Source organism: Miscanthus floridulus, chromosome 4 (assembly GCF_019320115.1).
Source record: "Miscanthus floridulus cultivar M001 chromosome 4, ASM1932011v1, whole genome shotgun sequence".
NCBI lineage: Eukaryota > Viridiplantae > Streptophyta > Magnoliopsida > Poales > Poaceae > Miscanthus > Miscanthus floridulus.
Window position 1 is genome coordinate 34,446,611 of NC_089583.1, and position 17,411 is coordinate 34,464,021.

The 17,411-nt window shown below is 45.3% G+C and overlaps 1 protein-coding gene across 1 annotated transcript; it reads left to right on the top strand.

The window, feature by feature from the left end:
* The first annotated feature begins 4,534 nt into the window (after positions 1 to 4,534).
* LOC136548376 (F-box protein At1g80960-like) lies at positions 4,535 to 16,757 on the top strand. The gene is made up of 5 exons (XM_066539931.1): positions 4,535 to 4,724; positions 15,910 to 16,088; positions 16,188 to 16,318; positions 16,391 to 16,415; positions 16,473 to 16,757. Exons 1-5 carry the CDS (start codon positions 4,535 to 4,537, stop codon positions 16,755 to 16,757), a joined length of 810 nt encoding a protein of 269 aa, XP_066396028.1.
* Positions 16,758 to 17,411: the final 654 nt, after the last annotated feature.

Here is a 17,411-nt window from a genome sequence, read left to right on the forward strand (position 1 = left end):
CGTCCGATCAGCGAGTGAAACCTTACTGGAAATGACCGGACACTGGTGATGGTGCGTCCGATCACTTCGAGTAGCGCGTCCGGTCACAACTTAAGTGCACTGATGACCATTGAGATCGAGCGATCAACATTTGAAGCAGGGGCCACATGGCGTGCATCGTGCGACTAGACGCTGGGGTCCTGCGTCCGGTCGATCTGACCGGCGCGTTCGGTCATCCCGATTTTTCAGGGAACAGAGAGCCAACGACTCTATTCATGGGGGATCTCTATTTAAGCCCCATGGCTAGCTCAAGCTCACTCTCTTGGCCATTTGCATTGACATAGCAACCTTGTGAGCTTAGCCAAAGCCCTCCCACTCATCTTCATCATTGATTCATCATCTTTGTGAAATTGGAAGAGAATCCAAGTGCATTGCTTGAGTGATTGCATCTAGAGGCACTTGGTGTTCGTGTTTTGCTGCGGGATTCACTTGTTGCTCTTGGTGGTTGCCACCACCTAGATGGCTTGGTGCAACGAAGGAGGATTGACACGAGTTAGTGATTGTTCCTGGCCATCTCTGATGATTGTGAGGGGACTTGTGCCTTCCCCGACGGAGCGCCAAAAGGTAACCTTAGTGGATTGCTCATGTCATTGAGTTACCTCACTTGTGGGTAGGTTCTTGCGGTGTCCAATTGTGTGGATGAGGTTTGTGCAACACCTCTTAGCCGCCGAACTACCAAGTGTTGGTCGGCACAACGGGGACGTAGCGTGTTGGTAAGCATGTGAACCTCGAGAGAAAATTGGTTGTCTCTTGCACTTTGGTATTCTCCCAGTGATTGAGTTAAGTATTCATCTTGTGATTGGTTCACTCCTCTACGCAGCTGGTATAATCACTTTACTTACTCATTTACATACCCTCAAACTAGTTGTAGTAAGCTCTTTAGTGTAGCTAGAATTGAGAGCTTGCTTTGTAGCTTAAGTTCATCTAGTGGAGCTCTTTAGTGTAGCAAGTGTGAGAGCTCTTAGTGAGTGGTGACTTAGTAAATTGTGTGTCTAGTGATCATAGCAACAAGAATTGTTGGATAGGTGGCTTACAACCCTTGTAGAGCTAGAGCAAGTTTGCTTTTCGCAATTTGTCATACTAATCAAATTTCTTTAGTCGATTTATAGATTTTTCAAATAGGCTATTCACCCCCTCTAGCCATATTAGGACCTTTCAAGCGCCCATCCCCTACTCGTGCATTCAGAGCCGCTCCCCTTGTCGCCCTCATTGGACGCACGTAGCGTGAGATGCATCACCGCCCACCATCGTAGGATTTGGAGATGGAGAGAATGGAGAGCTAGAGTATGGGAGGGTCGAGTTGACCAGTTTTGGGGAAGGGGGCGTGTGGAGTTTGGGGGATAGGTTAGCTAAGCCAAGGCCCAAGGTGGCTTGGTGGGAGTGGGAATCGCCTAGATGGCATGGTGACTCGGCCACGAGAGTTACAAGGTTGACATATCGCTAGGAATTCGGCTAGAATGGCTTCTTGGTTCGGTTTGGGGCAAAAACCGATAACCGAGCCAAAGGCTGAACTTCCCGGAAACAAAAACCGAAGCCAAACCAAAAAACTGACATTTGGCTTCGGTTTAGGTTCGGATTTGGGGGTTAAATGTGCCCACCAGACCCGTTCGTCTTCAACAGTGGCAGCAGCGCCGAGTCGTCACCGGCGCAGGGGTTCTCTAGTCTCTTTCCCTTCCTCTCTCTCGCACACTAGTTATCTCCCCTCAGGTCTCAGCGGTAGTGGCCGCAGTATGGCAAGTCGGCGATGAGTGGAGGGTCGCGTGGACAGGGCGCGCGCCGCTCTCCTAGCGGGGAGCTTTTTGGAACTCGACCATCATGCAAAGTGGGCTTCGATGATTTACCACCCTACAATGGCGCTTCACCAGCTTGCCATTATGAAACACGACCCACTCGCTAGAATGCCATCCGGTGAGTTTAGAACCCTTTTCTTCCTCTTTTGCCCCTGTCCCTTTTGATGAGGACATCGCCAAGATGGAGTCGAGGATGACTCCAATTCGAGAAGGGGAGGATGATGAGGACATCACCATGCTGGACACACTGACGCCATGGTCTTCCCCAAGTTCCAATTCGTTCCCAACTCAGCTGCCACGTCACCCTCGGATTCAGCAGACACGTTGTCACTGTTTCGGTCATAACTTCCTCATACGACATCAAAACGGGCCGTTCTTGGATGCATTGGAAAGGGGACGACGACGCCGTAGTTTTGGATCTGGTACCAGCTCCAGAAGGTCTGTGGATCATTCTGTGTGACCACGGCAAGGTGCTACGTCACCTATTTGGGCCAACTTGGCCATGTATCGTGTCGGGCCTTAAGCCCAAGTTGTGGGCGCCCAACCCTTGGCCGTCCCCAACCCTAGGTCGAGTCTTAGACTATAAACACAGCCGCCGCCACTGCTACACAATTGGGTTTTGTTTAGAGTTTAGTTTTCCATCGAGAAACTGAATCGTTCATTGTAACTGTGGTGACAAATCCTTTTACAGTGATCCAGGGCCCCCATTCTTGATCTCCTCCACTGTGTCGATTAGTCCTTTGGAACCGAGTTCTTGAATCCTCTATTGATATCCGCGTCATTCTTATTTGCAATTTCAGATTGCGTGTTTTACCTTCTTGCTTGTGCTCTTCGATTCGCTTGCAGGAAAAGCCTTCTTGGCGAGGTCAATCAAGTTATGCTTGGTTGATAACCAACGGAGCAGTGGTGTAACGGTTGCAGGGTTCGAATCGTGTCTGATTTGAAGCCAGATCGCCAACGTCGAGATCTCCATAAATCAAACTTACCGGCTACCTCTCGGAAGATCGGGCCTGTACTCATCACCTTTCACCGGAGCTCGCGTGGACGGAACAGAGGGGCGCATCGAGCAAGCTACTGCTACTTCTTCGAGCGCCGAGCGAGGAGCCAGCGGGCATGCTCTACCACGGCGGCCCACCTCTCCCACGGCTAGCTCTCCCATGACGCGCCTCTCTCCGCATGCTTCCTCCCCTCTGCGCGCTGTCCTTTCTAGGCGTGCGCGCGCCCTGTCCTCTCTAGACATGTGCGCGCCCTCCCCTCTACGCGTCGTCCTCTCTAGGTGAGCAGGGGCCGGCCATGGCGTGCGGCCATTGATGAGATCAAATTAACACCTCTGTGTGGGATTCAAGGGATTGTGTCTGTGATTTTATTTTTGCAGCTTTTTTTCTCAGTTTTTCCCTCCCCCGTTCTTGATTCAATTCTTCATTTTGAGACCAATTTAGTTCGTTCTTTTTTGCTTAGATTCGTGCTATGACATGAGTTGATGCTACCTCTTAAGTAAATTTGATTGAATCAATTCGAGCACGAAGAAATTGAACGAATTTCGTTTTTGGGGAGTTTTTGTGTTCTTGGCCGTGATCTAATTTTCCTAAAGTTTGGGTTGAAATTGGGCGATGATCTCTTAGAGTATGCTCACCAACTCCCTTGTGATGGCCTGTGAAAAGTTTGGTCACGATTTGTTTTGATTTGGTCCAGTTTTTCGACGATTTTGTGGCTGCCGGTTTCCTGTTCTAGATTTTCCAGAGTTTGGGTTAATCCCAAGAGATGATTTGTTGGGGATGAGTTCATAGGTAGTTGAATTTCTCGCAAAATTTGGGAGCGAATGATGGAGTTTTGAGTTAGATTTCGTCGATTTTGTTGTCGCCCTTTTTCTATTCTTGAAGGCATCGATCTCCTGTTCTTCTGATTGCACATAGGGTTGAACAATAGGGCCAGCAGTGCGCTGCTCGTCCTTGGCTAGCAGCCCCGCTCACTCATGTGTAGTAGGTAGGCAACGCCTGTTGTTCTTCGTTTCTTCCTGCTTGTTCATCGTGGGAGGCCGAGCAATAGGAGCCATCGTGCTATACTCCATGGCCGGTGTGGGGGACGGTGATGGGGAGGCGTTGCAGTCACACTGCCAAGGTGAGTAGGGGTCAGCCATGGTGTGTGGGACAGGCGGGTGATGCTGGGTGTGGGGGTGCTCGGCATGGGGGCATGGGGATGCGGGTGGGTGTGGGGAGCTCGCCATGCTCGGAGAAGATGAGCGCTCGATGAAGAAGAGCGCTCGTTCCATTTTACGACGCCTCTGTTCCGTCTGAGCAACATCCTATGAAACAAAAAGGAAAGGGGCAGGGGCAGAAGAGGAAGAAAAGAGTCCCAAAGCTCTTCAATGGCATTTTAGCATGGTGGCCATGTTTCATAATGGCGATCCGGCGAAGCCCTGTTGCGGGATGACATTTTAACGAAGCCCACTTCCCATAATGGTTGAATTCCAAAAAGCCCCCTAGGCAGGTGGATGGTCATCTTGGAGGTAAATACTTGGAGCACGACTGGGGCGCCTGTTGGGGGTTTTGGTTAGGGTTTTGGAGCAACTAGGTTCTTTCGATTTCTCTACGAAATTTCTGATCATGCTTTGCACGGTTCCACCCAGTGCTCCTTTTGCTATAGTGGACGCGTGGTGCCACTATGGATGCAAGAGCCAAGAGGAAGAAGAGGAGTCCAGAGGAGGGATGGCGCCAGTGGCCAAGAACTGCCAGGTGCCACCCCGGGGCCTGGATCTTATCAGCCGCCTCCCCGACGAGATTCCTGACAGCATCATCACCCTCCTCTCGACCAAGGACGGAGCCCACACCCAGATCCTCTCTCGCCGGTGGCAGCCCCTTTGGCGCACCGCGCCTCTCAACCTCGAGGCCGATATCAGTTATGGCAACCTAAACAAGGATGCACACATGGCCACCATCTGCAGCCTGTTGAGCATGCACCAGGGCCCTCTCCGTCACTTCTCACTCACCTATCACCTATGGGGCAATGACTTCCAGATTGTCGACACATTGATGCAATCCCCCCAGATCAACGACTTCCCGAAGTTGGAGATTTGTTCATACAGTGTACTTCCGCCGTCTGTGCTCCGTCTTCTACCAGGCAACCTGTGCCTTGCACTTATGCAAGCGGATTGCATCCTCATTTTCCTATCTCATCTTCCCAGACCTCAACCAGCTCACACTACCAAATTGTAGTCTCAATTTCCCCAACCTCAAGCACCTCACACTTGCCAAGGTCCACATATCTGGGACTGCTCTCCATGCCGTCCTGTCAGTATGCCCTGTCCTGGTGAGCTTGGTTCTAGATGGTAGCATTGGTTGCCAGAGTCTACAGATCAGCTCCATGACCCTTCACTAGTAGAGAACATACCTTTGATCCTCGGCCAAAATGGGCTCTAGTCCCGGTATTTTTTGCGCCCAGGACTAGAGATACCTTTAGTCACGGTTGGTGGCTCCAACTGGGACTAAAGGTCCCTCCCAACAGCTACTGCGCCAGACAGAGGTGGCAGGGACTTTTAGTCCTGGTTGGAACCACCAACCGGGACTAAAGGTAGACTTTTACTCCCGGTTGGTGGCTCCAACTGGGACTAAAGGTCTCTGCCACCTCTGTCTGGCGCAGGAGCCGTTGGGAGGGACCTTTAGTCCCGGTTGGAGCCACCAACTGGGACTAAAGGTCCCCCCTTTATATATCGGCCGTCTCCTTCTTCCTCCCCGAGCCTGAGCTCAGCACATTTTGAGCTCACTGCACTAGTGTTCTTGCTTCCTCCCTCCATTGTTCCTCCATCCATTCTTCGATTCCTCCGTCGATTTCTTTGATTCCTCCGTCGATTCTTCAGTTGTAAAGGTTACCAATCTCATACTCTTATTTTTCACCATTGTCTTATCTCATTTTGTTCACTATATATATATGGTTCTTTATTGTGGTTTTTTTTCATTTGTAAGCAATTTGAGCTCAAAATCACTTCAAGCTTGCATATTTACATGAAGGAAGGTTAAAGTAGCTATTAAAAACTAGTATTCACCGTTCATTTGTAGCATGCATAGCACACTTCATTGTTTAGAGATATAGAGAATTTTAGAGTTTTTTAATTTTATTTGTTTATAAAATGAGAAATTTATAGTGTATTAAAAATGAGTGTAGGGACTAGTGCCTCCGACTGGTATGACAGATGCAATGCAAGGCCATGCAATAGAAAGCAAATATGTTCTCTTTTGACGATACGCCCGAACAGCCGGGCCTGACAGATTTGGTGGTTGAACGGGTCCGTCAGCCGTCGCCGTGCGACTGTACGACAAAGAACGGCATCGATCGACCATAGTATTTTATTGTCCAGGAGTCCGGTCCGGGGTGCAATGCAACGCAATGACAATTGACAATGCGTTGCTAGGTCAAAATATGGTCATTTCTATGGACTCCGCGACTAAACATTTTATTTTAACTTTTTATGAAATGAAAAACTTAGAAAATAGTTAGAAAATTATAGAAAATCCGTACTAGTTGAACTTGCGGACCGTGTTCAGCTCAGCAAGCATGTTCTCTGCCGAGCGGTAACGGACATCAAGGAGGAGCTTTGATTCTATGAGGGAGAGCGGCAACGGTCGTGGAAGACCGTGTTCCCTTCCTCGTAGAATCAGAGCTCTTCCTTGACCAAGTACGATGTCGTCCGATGGAGAAATGCTCACCGAGATGATCACGTAAGCAAGGTCAACTAGTACGGATGGTTATTTATTAAAACATGTTTTTGAGCTATAAATCCTGCTGGCTGTCTTCTTCCTCCCCAAGCCCGCTCGAGAGCTTAAGTTCAAATTTAAGCAGTGTTCTTGCTCTTTCTCCATCCATTCTTCGATTCCTCCATCAATTTCTTCGATTCCTCCGTCGATTCTTCGGTTCTAAAGGTTACCAACTTCATACTCTCATGTTTCATCATTGTCTTATCCCATTTTGTTCACTATATATATATATGGTTCTTTATTGTGGTATTTTTTCATTTGTAAGCAATTTGAGCTCAAAATCACTTGAAGCTTGCATATTTACATGAAGGAAGGTTAAAGTAGCTAGCTGAACTAGCGGACCATATTCATTTTGGCGAGCATGTTCTCTGCCGAGCGATAACGGACGTCAAGGAGGAGCTTTGATTCTACGAGGGAGAGCGGCACACACTGCTTCGGTGATATTAGAGGTGTATTCTTGAAAAAATGTCGAAAGGTCATGTACCTTAGCCATCGTCGATTTCTTCTTGCAAATCACCCTGTAAGAAAGAAAGGCAGACCACCTGACCAAGCCTCGCAACCGAACCGGTGAGGATGTACTCGATATGGTCAATGATGTGAAAGTCGTCTTTGGAAAAGGACATGGTAGCCAACCTATTCCGAACGACGCTAATGGTCACGCACCCATGTGGAAGAAGTCCATATTTTGGGACCTACCCTATTGGCAAGCCCTAGAGGTCTGCAGCTCGATCGACGTGATGCACCTGACGAAGAATCTTTGTGTGAACCTGCTAGGCTTCATGGGTGTGTATGGAAAGCCTAAGGACACATTTGAAGCATGACAGGACCTGCGTTGTTTGAGAGAAAGAGACAACCTGCATCCAGAGAAGACAGATGATGGACGCCATTAATTATGTCCTGCTAGCTACACTCTAAGCAAAGAGAAGGAAATCATGTTTGAATGCTTAAACAACATCAAGGTACCATCTAGATTCTCCTCGAATATAAAGGGTATTATAAATGTGCCAGAGAAGAAATTCTGTAACTTAAAGTCCCATGACTGTCACGTTCTCATGACGCAATTACTTCCAGTTGCATTAAGAGGAATTCTACCTCCAAATGTACGTCTGGCCACCGTGAAGCTATGTGCATTCCTCAATGCAATTTCTCAGAAGGCAATTGATCCAACTGATCTAGCTAAACTACAGAATGATGTGGTTCAATGTCTCGTTAGCTTTGAGTTGGTGTTCCCTCCTTCCTTCTTTGATATCATGACACACCTCCTAGTTCACCTAGTCAAGGAGATTTTCATTCTCGGTCCTGTGTTCCTACACAACATGTTCCCCTTAGAGAGATTCATGGGAGTCCTGAAGAAATATGTTCACAACCGTGCTCACCTAGAAGGAAGCATCGCCAAGGGCTATGGAATAGAAGAGGTCATTGAGTTCTGTGTTGACTTTATTCCTGACCTTGACTCGATTGGTGTTCCTAAATCGAGACATGAGGGGAGACTAAGCGAAAAGGGAACACTAGGGAGGAAAACATATATTGGTACGGAGGATGATTATTTCAATAAAGCGCACTACACAGTTCTACAGAACTCCTCTTTGGTAGATCCGTATATTGAAACACACAAGGATCTCTTACGATCCAAGTTTCTAGGGAAGACTGAAGCTTGGATTACGCATAAGCACATGGAAACTTTCAGTGGTTGGTTGTGAAAAAAATGTCAAGGTGATGAGAGCATCCATGAGCAACTGTATTTATTGGCTATGCAACCATCATGGTATATCGTAACATATAAAGGGTACGAGATAAATGGGAACATATTCTACACAGTAGCCCAAGATAAAAGGAGTACCAACCAAAATAGTGGTGTCCGCATAGATGCCACAGACCCAAATGGGAATAAGCAGACATATTATGGCCGCATAGATGAAATATGGGAACTAGAATATGCACCTACTTTGAAGATCCCATTGTTCAAGTGCCAATGGGTCAAGGTGACCAAAGGCGGGATAACAGTAGACAACGAGTATGGAATGACAACAGTAGACCTTAGTAATATTGGGTACAAAGACGAACCATTCGTCCTTGCCAAGGATGTGAATCAGGTGTTCTATGTCAATGATATGTCTACCAAACCAAAAAGAGGGAAAACGATAATGACTCAACTAAAGAGCCAAAGCGCCACATAGTTCTTTCAGGGAAAAGAGTCATCGTGGGAATTGAGGACAAGTTGGACATGTCAGAAGATTATGAAAAGTATGACCGAATTCCGCCCTTCAAAGTGAACAAAGACCCTAGCATCTTGGCAAATGATGAGGACACTCCATGGTTACGACGCGATCATAACCAAGGGACATACATAAAGAAGAAGTTCACTACTGTGCCCACTTGATGATATAGTGATTTAATGTAGTGTGTGTTTGAGATATTATGTAATAATTGTGAATTCAGATGTTTATTATGTCATGTTTCAAATTAAATTAATGTTTGATTTGGTGGGATTTCTCTCTTGAAAAGTTAAATTAGGATATTGAGTGATGAAAAATTAAAATATTAACGTTAAAATGATGTGAAAACAAATTTCCTGTCCAAAACCAATAGTTTTAATAATTTTAATTAAACACTACATTTTTGCTTTAATGAAATAATAAATATTAGTTACATTATGTTTTATAATTATAATAAAAAATAAAAAAAAGTTAGGTTATAGATTTTTCCTATGTGCAATAAAGAAAAAGAAAATCCATATTTTTAACAAAATAATTTTATGCCTTTTATTTAATTTACTATGTATTTAACAAGAAAATCCATATTTCTATTAAAAAAATTTGCTCAAAACAGGCGGGAAACGAAACTGCAGCCCACCTTTACTCCCGGGTGGGAAGCCCACCCGGGAGTAAAGGTGGGCTGTAGTTTCGTGGCCTGCCAAAAAAACCCTTTACTCCCGGTGCGTGTTACCTTTACTCCCGGTTGGTAACACGCACCGGGAGTAAAGGGTTGGTAACACGCACCAGGAGTAAAGGACCTTTGCTCCTAGCTGGTGGCTGGCACCAGGAGTAAATCTCCCTGGTATATAACTGCCAGTGCCTAGCACAGATCGATCCCCTCCTCTTCTTCCTCGTCGAACACCGCCACCCTTTCTCTCTTCTTCCTCGCGCCGCCGCCGATTCGTCTTCCGTGACACCGGAGCCCGCGCCTCGCCTCGTGCGGCCCTCCACCGCCGACAACCTCGCACCGACGACCTCGTGCGGCCCTCCACCATGCGCGCCCGTGGCCCTCCACCGCACCCGCCCGAGGTGAGTTCTCTCGGCTTTTGTGGCAATGGGGTGCGGTTGTCATGGCCACTGGGTTCCAAAAACCAATGAGAAGACAATGCTAGCAACGATGAGAGCAATCTTGCTGTACCTTTCAAGCCTTTCAAGTTCAAGCCTTCTATTGGTATGGAGCATGTACTCAACCATGCCATAGATATAAGGGTCGCTCGCTTGGGAGCCGTCACCCACATCCTGGTAATGGTAGGTGGCCTCTTGAAGCTGCGGCGCGTGAATCATTTCCTTGAAGCATGCCACGTGCAAGTCAACAGCCTTGCCGTCCAAGTGGCTGTGGTACCTATATGCCCGAACCTACTTCGGTGGCCCTTGTTGTCTCCAGAAGTCACATGGTGGTGAATCTCGCGATGCCTTCCGGCGGAGCTCTAAGGCTCGGCCATCATGGACAATGCGTTCCGGCAGTGTGGCGCAGCCCTGGTGGATGTCGAGGTCTTGTTCGAAGTAGTGGTAGACATAACCGAGCGTGGGCTTGCCACAACCATCGCAGACCCTGCCCTGGATAGGGTACGGGGGTTCGAGGGGCAAGCGGAACTCCATCTTGCCATAGCCATAGAGAGGATGCACAAGAGTGTCATCGACGAGCGCGCAACACGTGTGGAGAGGATACACAAGAGAGTCTCATCGTCGTTAGCACACCAGCCCACCTCATGTCATCGTCGTCAGCACACCGGCCACCGCGTCGACACGTATATATACGTCATTTGTATTCATATGCATGTGTATATACGTCGCGGAGCACCGCCGCCCTTGTTCGGCTATGCATTTCTATGTATATGGCGGAGCACCGCCGCCCTCGTTCACCCATGTGTACAAACATATATATGGCGGAGTGGAGCACCGTCACTCTCGTCACACCGCCCTCTCTCGCGGCCTAGTCGATCAACATTCGTATTACGTGTCAGCATAAGATATATTGTAGTTAATAAAGTGACTATGTTTAGTTTAAGATATATGATGAATGACTACATGGTTCACATGGTACATAGGATCACAACATCACGCACCGACATTGCCCCGGCCCGCCTCACGTCGTCGTCATCAGCACGCTGGCCTGCCTCACGTCGTCGTCGTCAGCACACTGGCCACCGCACCGACACGTATATATACGTCATTTGTATTCATATGCATGTATATATATGTCGCGGAGCACCGCCGCCCTCGTTCGCCCATGTGTTTCTATGTATACGGCGGAGCACCGCCGCCCTCGTTCACCCATGTGTAGAAACATATATACGGCGGAGTGGAGCACCGCCACTCTTGTCACACCACCCTCTCTCGCAGCCTAGTCGATCAACATTCGTATTATCGTTATCGTTAACGCTAAACAATCACACCAGGGCGAATTGCGTAGGTGACTAGGGCGAACCGCGTTGTTGATGTCACCAACGTGGTTCACCCTAGTCACCGACGCAATTCACCCTCGGCCGTTTATGTATAGCCCTAATTCACCCTAGTATCGGTGCAGTTCGCCCTAGTGTGGCGAATTGCATCCAGGACCGAGGGGCAAGATTTAATAATGCATATTGTTCGTAGATTTTACGCATGTAATCAAAGATTTGACGTACTATATATTGGTTTTGTTTTTTGAAGCTAGATGGCCGACCCGAGAAACATGGATGAGGAGGAGTTGATGATGAATTTGATCAACACTGGCACTCAAGTTGCCGGCGATGATGGTGCTAAAAATAACGTGCAAGAGGATGCAGATGATGGGAGTCAGTACTTAGCTCTTGAACAAAATGAGCAACAACATATTGGCCAAGTATATATTTTTTATTATTAGCTATATATATTATCATATGTCTTATGTGTGCTCATGACATTAAAAATAATGTTTATGTTTTGTAGCCCTCTGGATCGACATCAACAACTACAACGAAGAGTAAAAATGTTTGAGGTCCCAAAAAGCCATTGGAGGGACGCTTCATCATCTCGGAGTTCAATGTGGATACAGGCGAACCGAGGGGGCCAAATAAAATGAAATTCATGCACCACTGTGGTTACCTTGTACGGGACTGGCTCCCGATCAGTACCCGTGAATGGAAGAAGAAGACCAATGCTCCTCATATCAGTTTTGTCTCCGATCATGACAAGACGTTAATTTGGAATGATGTCTTGGAACATTTCACGCTCCAAACAGATGGTTATGATGATATAATAGATGGTGATGAATTGAAGGAGCGAGTTAGGGATTGGGCAATGAAGAAGATGGCCACCCAGTTTCAGACTTGGAAGAAACACCTATACACGACGTATGTCAAGAAGAACATAGCACCATATTTTACTGTCCTAGGCCCGATCTCAAAGCAGAGGCCCTATTGGGATGAGTTTATACAGTACAAGACATCGGAAGAGGGTGTGAGTCGGGTGATAAAGAACCAACGTAATACCCAACAGAAGACATACCACCATAACTTGGGATCAGGTGGCTACCCGACTGCCATTAAGAAGTGGAACAAAATGGAAGCAGACCTTCTTGCCAAGGGTATCACACCAGAATCACTCGAGTGGGGAGAGCATGCAAAGAATTAGTTTTTCGCTCATGGGGGAACACTAGACCAGGAGACAGGGAAGTGCATTTATGGCGTAAGACTGCAAGAAGCAGCAGAAAGATTGTTTTATGCTCAGAGAGCTACTGCTAGTGGTGCGCTCAGGCCCAACAGAGAGAAGGATGAACTGACATATGCCATTAGGACTATTGAACACTGGTGGCCTGAACTAGAGGCAAAGGAAGTGTCTCATGGGAGCATGGATTCCCTTAGGACAGACCTTCCTACAGAAGCCATCAGAGAAAGAAGGAAGAAGAGGCACAACGACTCCAGAGGTTGGAGGAAGCGGTGCGTGAAGCGCAGGAGCGGGAAAAAAACCTTGAAGCGAGAATGTAGGAGGAAATTAGAAGGCAAGTGCAAATAGTAGTGAGTGCAAGCAAGCAGATATCAGAGCCAGGAATCAACATTAGCCAATCTGTTCAGTTGAAAAGCAGTAGTGCTTCCACAGAGATACCAAATTAAGGGGACACAGGACTGCGCTTCCCTATGGATGACGTCATTGAACCTTGTACATCGTGTGAGCTACACATTCTGAAGGGGAATTCCACAATCAAGGTGGCTATCGGTCTTGTTAATCCTATCGACCGAACCAAGACACCAATGATTCATGGGAATATAATCCAAGAAGGATATGCTACCATCTCGGTAGATAAAGCTAAAAATGGTTTTAGTGATTTGTCTCTTGACATTCCTAGAGGTGATGGCAAGAAGACTCTAGGAGAAGCAGAGAAGACATTCATTCTATGGCGCAAGCGCTACATCATCATTCCCGGGATGTCGCCTCCACCTCCTCCTAAACTACCTCACCATAGGTGTGGATGAAAACACTACATCATTAATTTATATTGGCTTAAATAATTAACAATCTGTTCATAATAATATGTCATTCCTTTTTTTGTAGCAGATCCTCCCCCAACCTAAATCCAATTATTCAATCGCCAGATCATCATAGTGCTCTGTACGATGACAATGTGTTGGAAGGCGAGGCTGCATCCACACCATCTCCAAGGAGGTCTCCAACGCCGTAGCCGCCACCTCCAAGGAGGTCTCCAACGCCGCTGCCACCACCTCCAAGGAGGTCTCCAACGCCTCCCCTGCCCCCGCCTACCAAGAAGCCAAGTACTAGCAAGAGGCTAGCCCCACAAACAAAGAACCAATCCCCGCCGGCAAAGAAAGCCACCGTGAAACCAAGGGCTATTCCCAAAATAATATCTGAAGAGAAGGAAGAAGTAACTGATGCATATAAAAAAGATATGTCCAGATTCTATGACAAACTTAAAAAGAATCAAGAAGCAAGGAGAAACCCGGAGAAACCATACTTCTTCATAGCTCCAGATATTCTAAGAAAAAAGGTGGCTTCTTACCAGCAACAATAGCGGGAATCTCGTAAGCCGTCTAAATCAACGTTAACGAACTATGACCGCACTCTCACCAAGTCAATTGAGGCGGCACAGAAAAAGAAGCGGACAGGGAAAGGAGTTGCACAACTCGGACAACAATCGCAACAATCAGCCCCCCGCTAGTTGTTGGTAATGAATATGGTTCGAATTTAGGATTAATTCATCAGGCAAACATACCTCCGGATGTCGATTTGGATCGCCTTGGTGAATTTATTGATGAGACTGGTCTCGACCTTTACCAGATGTTTGGTGATGGAAACATTGAGAGTGCGACGGAGGTTGATATTTGGAAGAAAAAATTTGTACTAGGCCAGAGCCTATACAACCCTCAAGCCTTATGTGATCTGGGGACGCAAATGTACCTGCTAAACAAGTGGTACATGCAGGCGTCTACCGGTGGAGACTTCTGCGTTGGTGTTAGAATTAGAGACAAACATTGGTTCCGTGACGATGATGTTATGTATGTTGACTTTGCAGAATTTCATCAACTATGCCACCTGACCTCTCTGGACAAAGTTATCATTAGCTGCTATTGCCTATAAGTAATAATCCTTTCGATCTATTATTAAACTCATCATATGTGTGTATATGCATATAAATTATCCTAACAAGTACTATATATATGCAGATTTACAATGACAGAGCTCAGAAAGGAAGGCTGCAATGAAATTGGTTTTGTTGATCCCCATATAGTATTCAAAGACCCAGTTACTCCAAAGACTAATTGGAAGTCTGAGTCAGAGAGTAACCTCATGAACTTCTTAGTGAACCAACGCCACAAGAATGATATAATCTTTCCCTACAACTTCAAGTGAGTGTTAATAATATCGATCATCCTTAATGGCTCATATGTTGATTCTAGTTAATTAATGAGTGTTATGCGTTATATCCTATAAACACATGCAGCAATCACTGGATATTGATGGACATCGATCTGGTGAAAAGTCACTTGATAATCTATGACTCGATGAGAAAACCATAACAAGACTACCAAGATATGATATGATAGATATTATCCAGAGGTAATTTCGATATCTCTAGCAACTATATATACACACAAACATGATGATTAACTATATTTGATGACGTGGCAAATTTTTTATTGGGCAGTGTTTGGAAAACCTTTATTGGGAAGCAACACATGGGAAAATGCAAAGCGCCACTGAATGTAATTCCTTTGAAAGTAAGTCCCCTAAATCGCATCATCTTTATTAATTAAACATATAGCTTTCACCGGATCACCAGATTGGATGACAAATCTTTTTCTCGTAAAGTGGTGTCTAAGGCTGGAACAGGGGAACAACTACGGTGGTTACTATATTTGCAAGTTTATCAAGGTGGTCTCCCAAAAAACTCCTACAGAGAGACTCAAAGTACGTTAAAAATACACTATATATTTATTTAATTATTATTATTGATTGTGTTACTATGTCTTTATATATATATGTATGTACATATATTAATTTATTTTCCTTTAATTCAAACCTGTAGGCTCGATGGTTGGAGAAAAAGGTCATACGGCAAGACCAAATCAAAGCAATTCAAGAGTCTATAGTCAGATTTTTTAATGAGCAGGTCATCGATTCCAAGGGCGAGTTCTACTTCGACCCAACACTGCCATGGAAGCCAAGCTAGAGGATGATAGGAAACTTGTTATATCACAACAACTGTAATGCAATCTTTTGTAATATATGCACATGAAATAATATAATGTAAAATACACATATGCATGCGTGCATGTAAATATATATATGATGCATGCATGCATATATATATATATATATATATATATATATATATATATTTCTATGCTTGAATTGTGTGATTTAATACGTTCATTGTGCTTGAACCGAAACATACTATACGCGCGTATAAATGTATAATTAGCAGCAGTACAATACGACTTCGAAAACCTATTTTGAAAAGAAAACAAAAAAATGAAAAGAAAAGAAAAAAGAAAAAAAAACCGGATGCTTGCTCCCGGGTGGGAAACCGGGACTAGATGGGGTTCTCCACCGGGAGTAAAGCTCTGTTCTCAACCAGTGCTTTGGAGCCTTGTGTGTCAGGCTCGAAGGGAAAGCTGGAAGAGCTCATTGTTGAGGACGCCCCTCTCCTAGAAACGATTATGCCACGGCCTCCATGTTATGGCCTGGTGATCCGGGTTATTCATGCACCCAAACTGAAGACATTGGGCTATCTACATGACGACATCCCCATATTTCAGCTTGGAACCATGCTTTTTGAGGTACAGCTACATCGTTCACTTATCCCAATGCATTTCCATGTCTGTATATTGTCGCCCCTCACCAGACCATATATGGTTTATGTTCATACACTATTTCAGAAAATGGTGCCTATTATTAGCCTGCCCAATGTGATGCGCACTGTGAAGACTTTAGCCTTCACTGCTCCTGATCTGGATCATGTCACTGGCTTCTTAAAATGCTTTCCATGCGTGGAGAAGTTATACATTGTGTGGTGAGATTTTCTTCTTTCTTAAATTTTTACATACATCTACTTGTTTGTTGCACTAAACTGTGCACTCAGAAATCATGTTGGAACTCAATTTATGGTGTGTTGCTTTCCTTCACTCTTCCCGTTTCAGTCATATACTCGGATACTTACGAAGAACAAACAAGCCTATGCTCCACTTGAATGCCTTGATCGGCATCTCAAGAAGATGCAGATAATAAATTATGAGGACAACTGTGCAGATATAAATTTCGTCAAGTTCTTCATCTTAAACGCCAGAGTGCTTGAAGCTATGAAGTTTGTAGTCGGTCAAGGCCGATGTGGTAAAAAATGGATTGCTAGACAACATAAGAAGCTAGAGGTAGATGGCAGAGCTTCTCGAGGTGCTACATTTTATTTTGAAGCTGATCCTAAACATAGGTGTCTTGTTTGGTACACATGAAGCACATCCATGATTTCGCTTCGGATCCATTTTATGGATCATTATGTAGATGACCTGGTGATCATATCTTTTGAAGGTGTTTATGAGTCAGACAGTTTGGTAAGCCAATTGCACATGATCATTTTACATAGCGACAATCTCTAAGATTGTTTTTTGGTGGCCAGTGCTACTGTCAGAAAGCTATACCCTTTTTATGTGTTTAGGTGGAAACCTGCAACATTTTACTTTGCAACAGAAGTTTGAATCATATTGATCAGTTTGTGTAGCTGTTTTCTGCTGTTTCATAAAGTAAGGTCTTGAGTGCCTCCTTGCCAATTCATGACTAAACTAGACTGTTGTTCATGTTACTGTCGCATCGATTTCACCCTTTTATTTCTTGTGTGCAGACATCATTTATTGATTATTAGAAGCATTGGTGCTTACTGGAATACGTCTTGCAATTTATTGGAATGACTAGCATGTGTAGATAGATGTGGCGATAGTTGATTGTGTAAATACCTAGTTATACTAATGTCGCAGATTGTTATTTTTCGAGATTATATTATGCAGTAGCTGCAGATTCGATTCATCCCCCTTAAGAAAACAACTTTGGTTCCATCTTCTGTGCCAATGTGATTAAACTCTCGTGCTAATACTTCTTAAATGTTTGTAGTA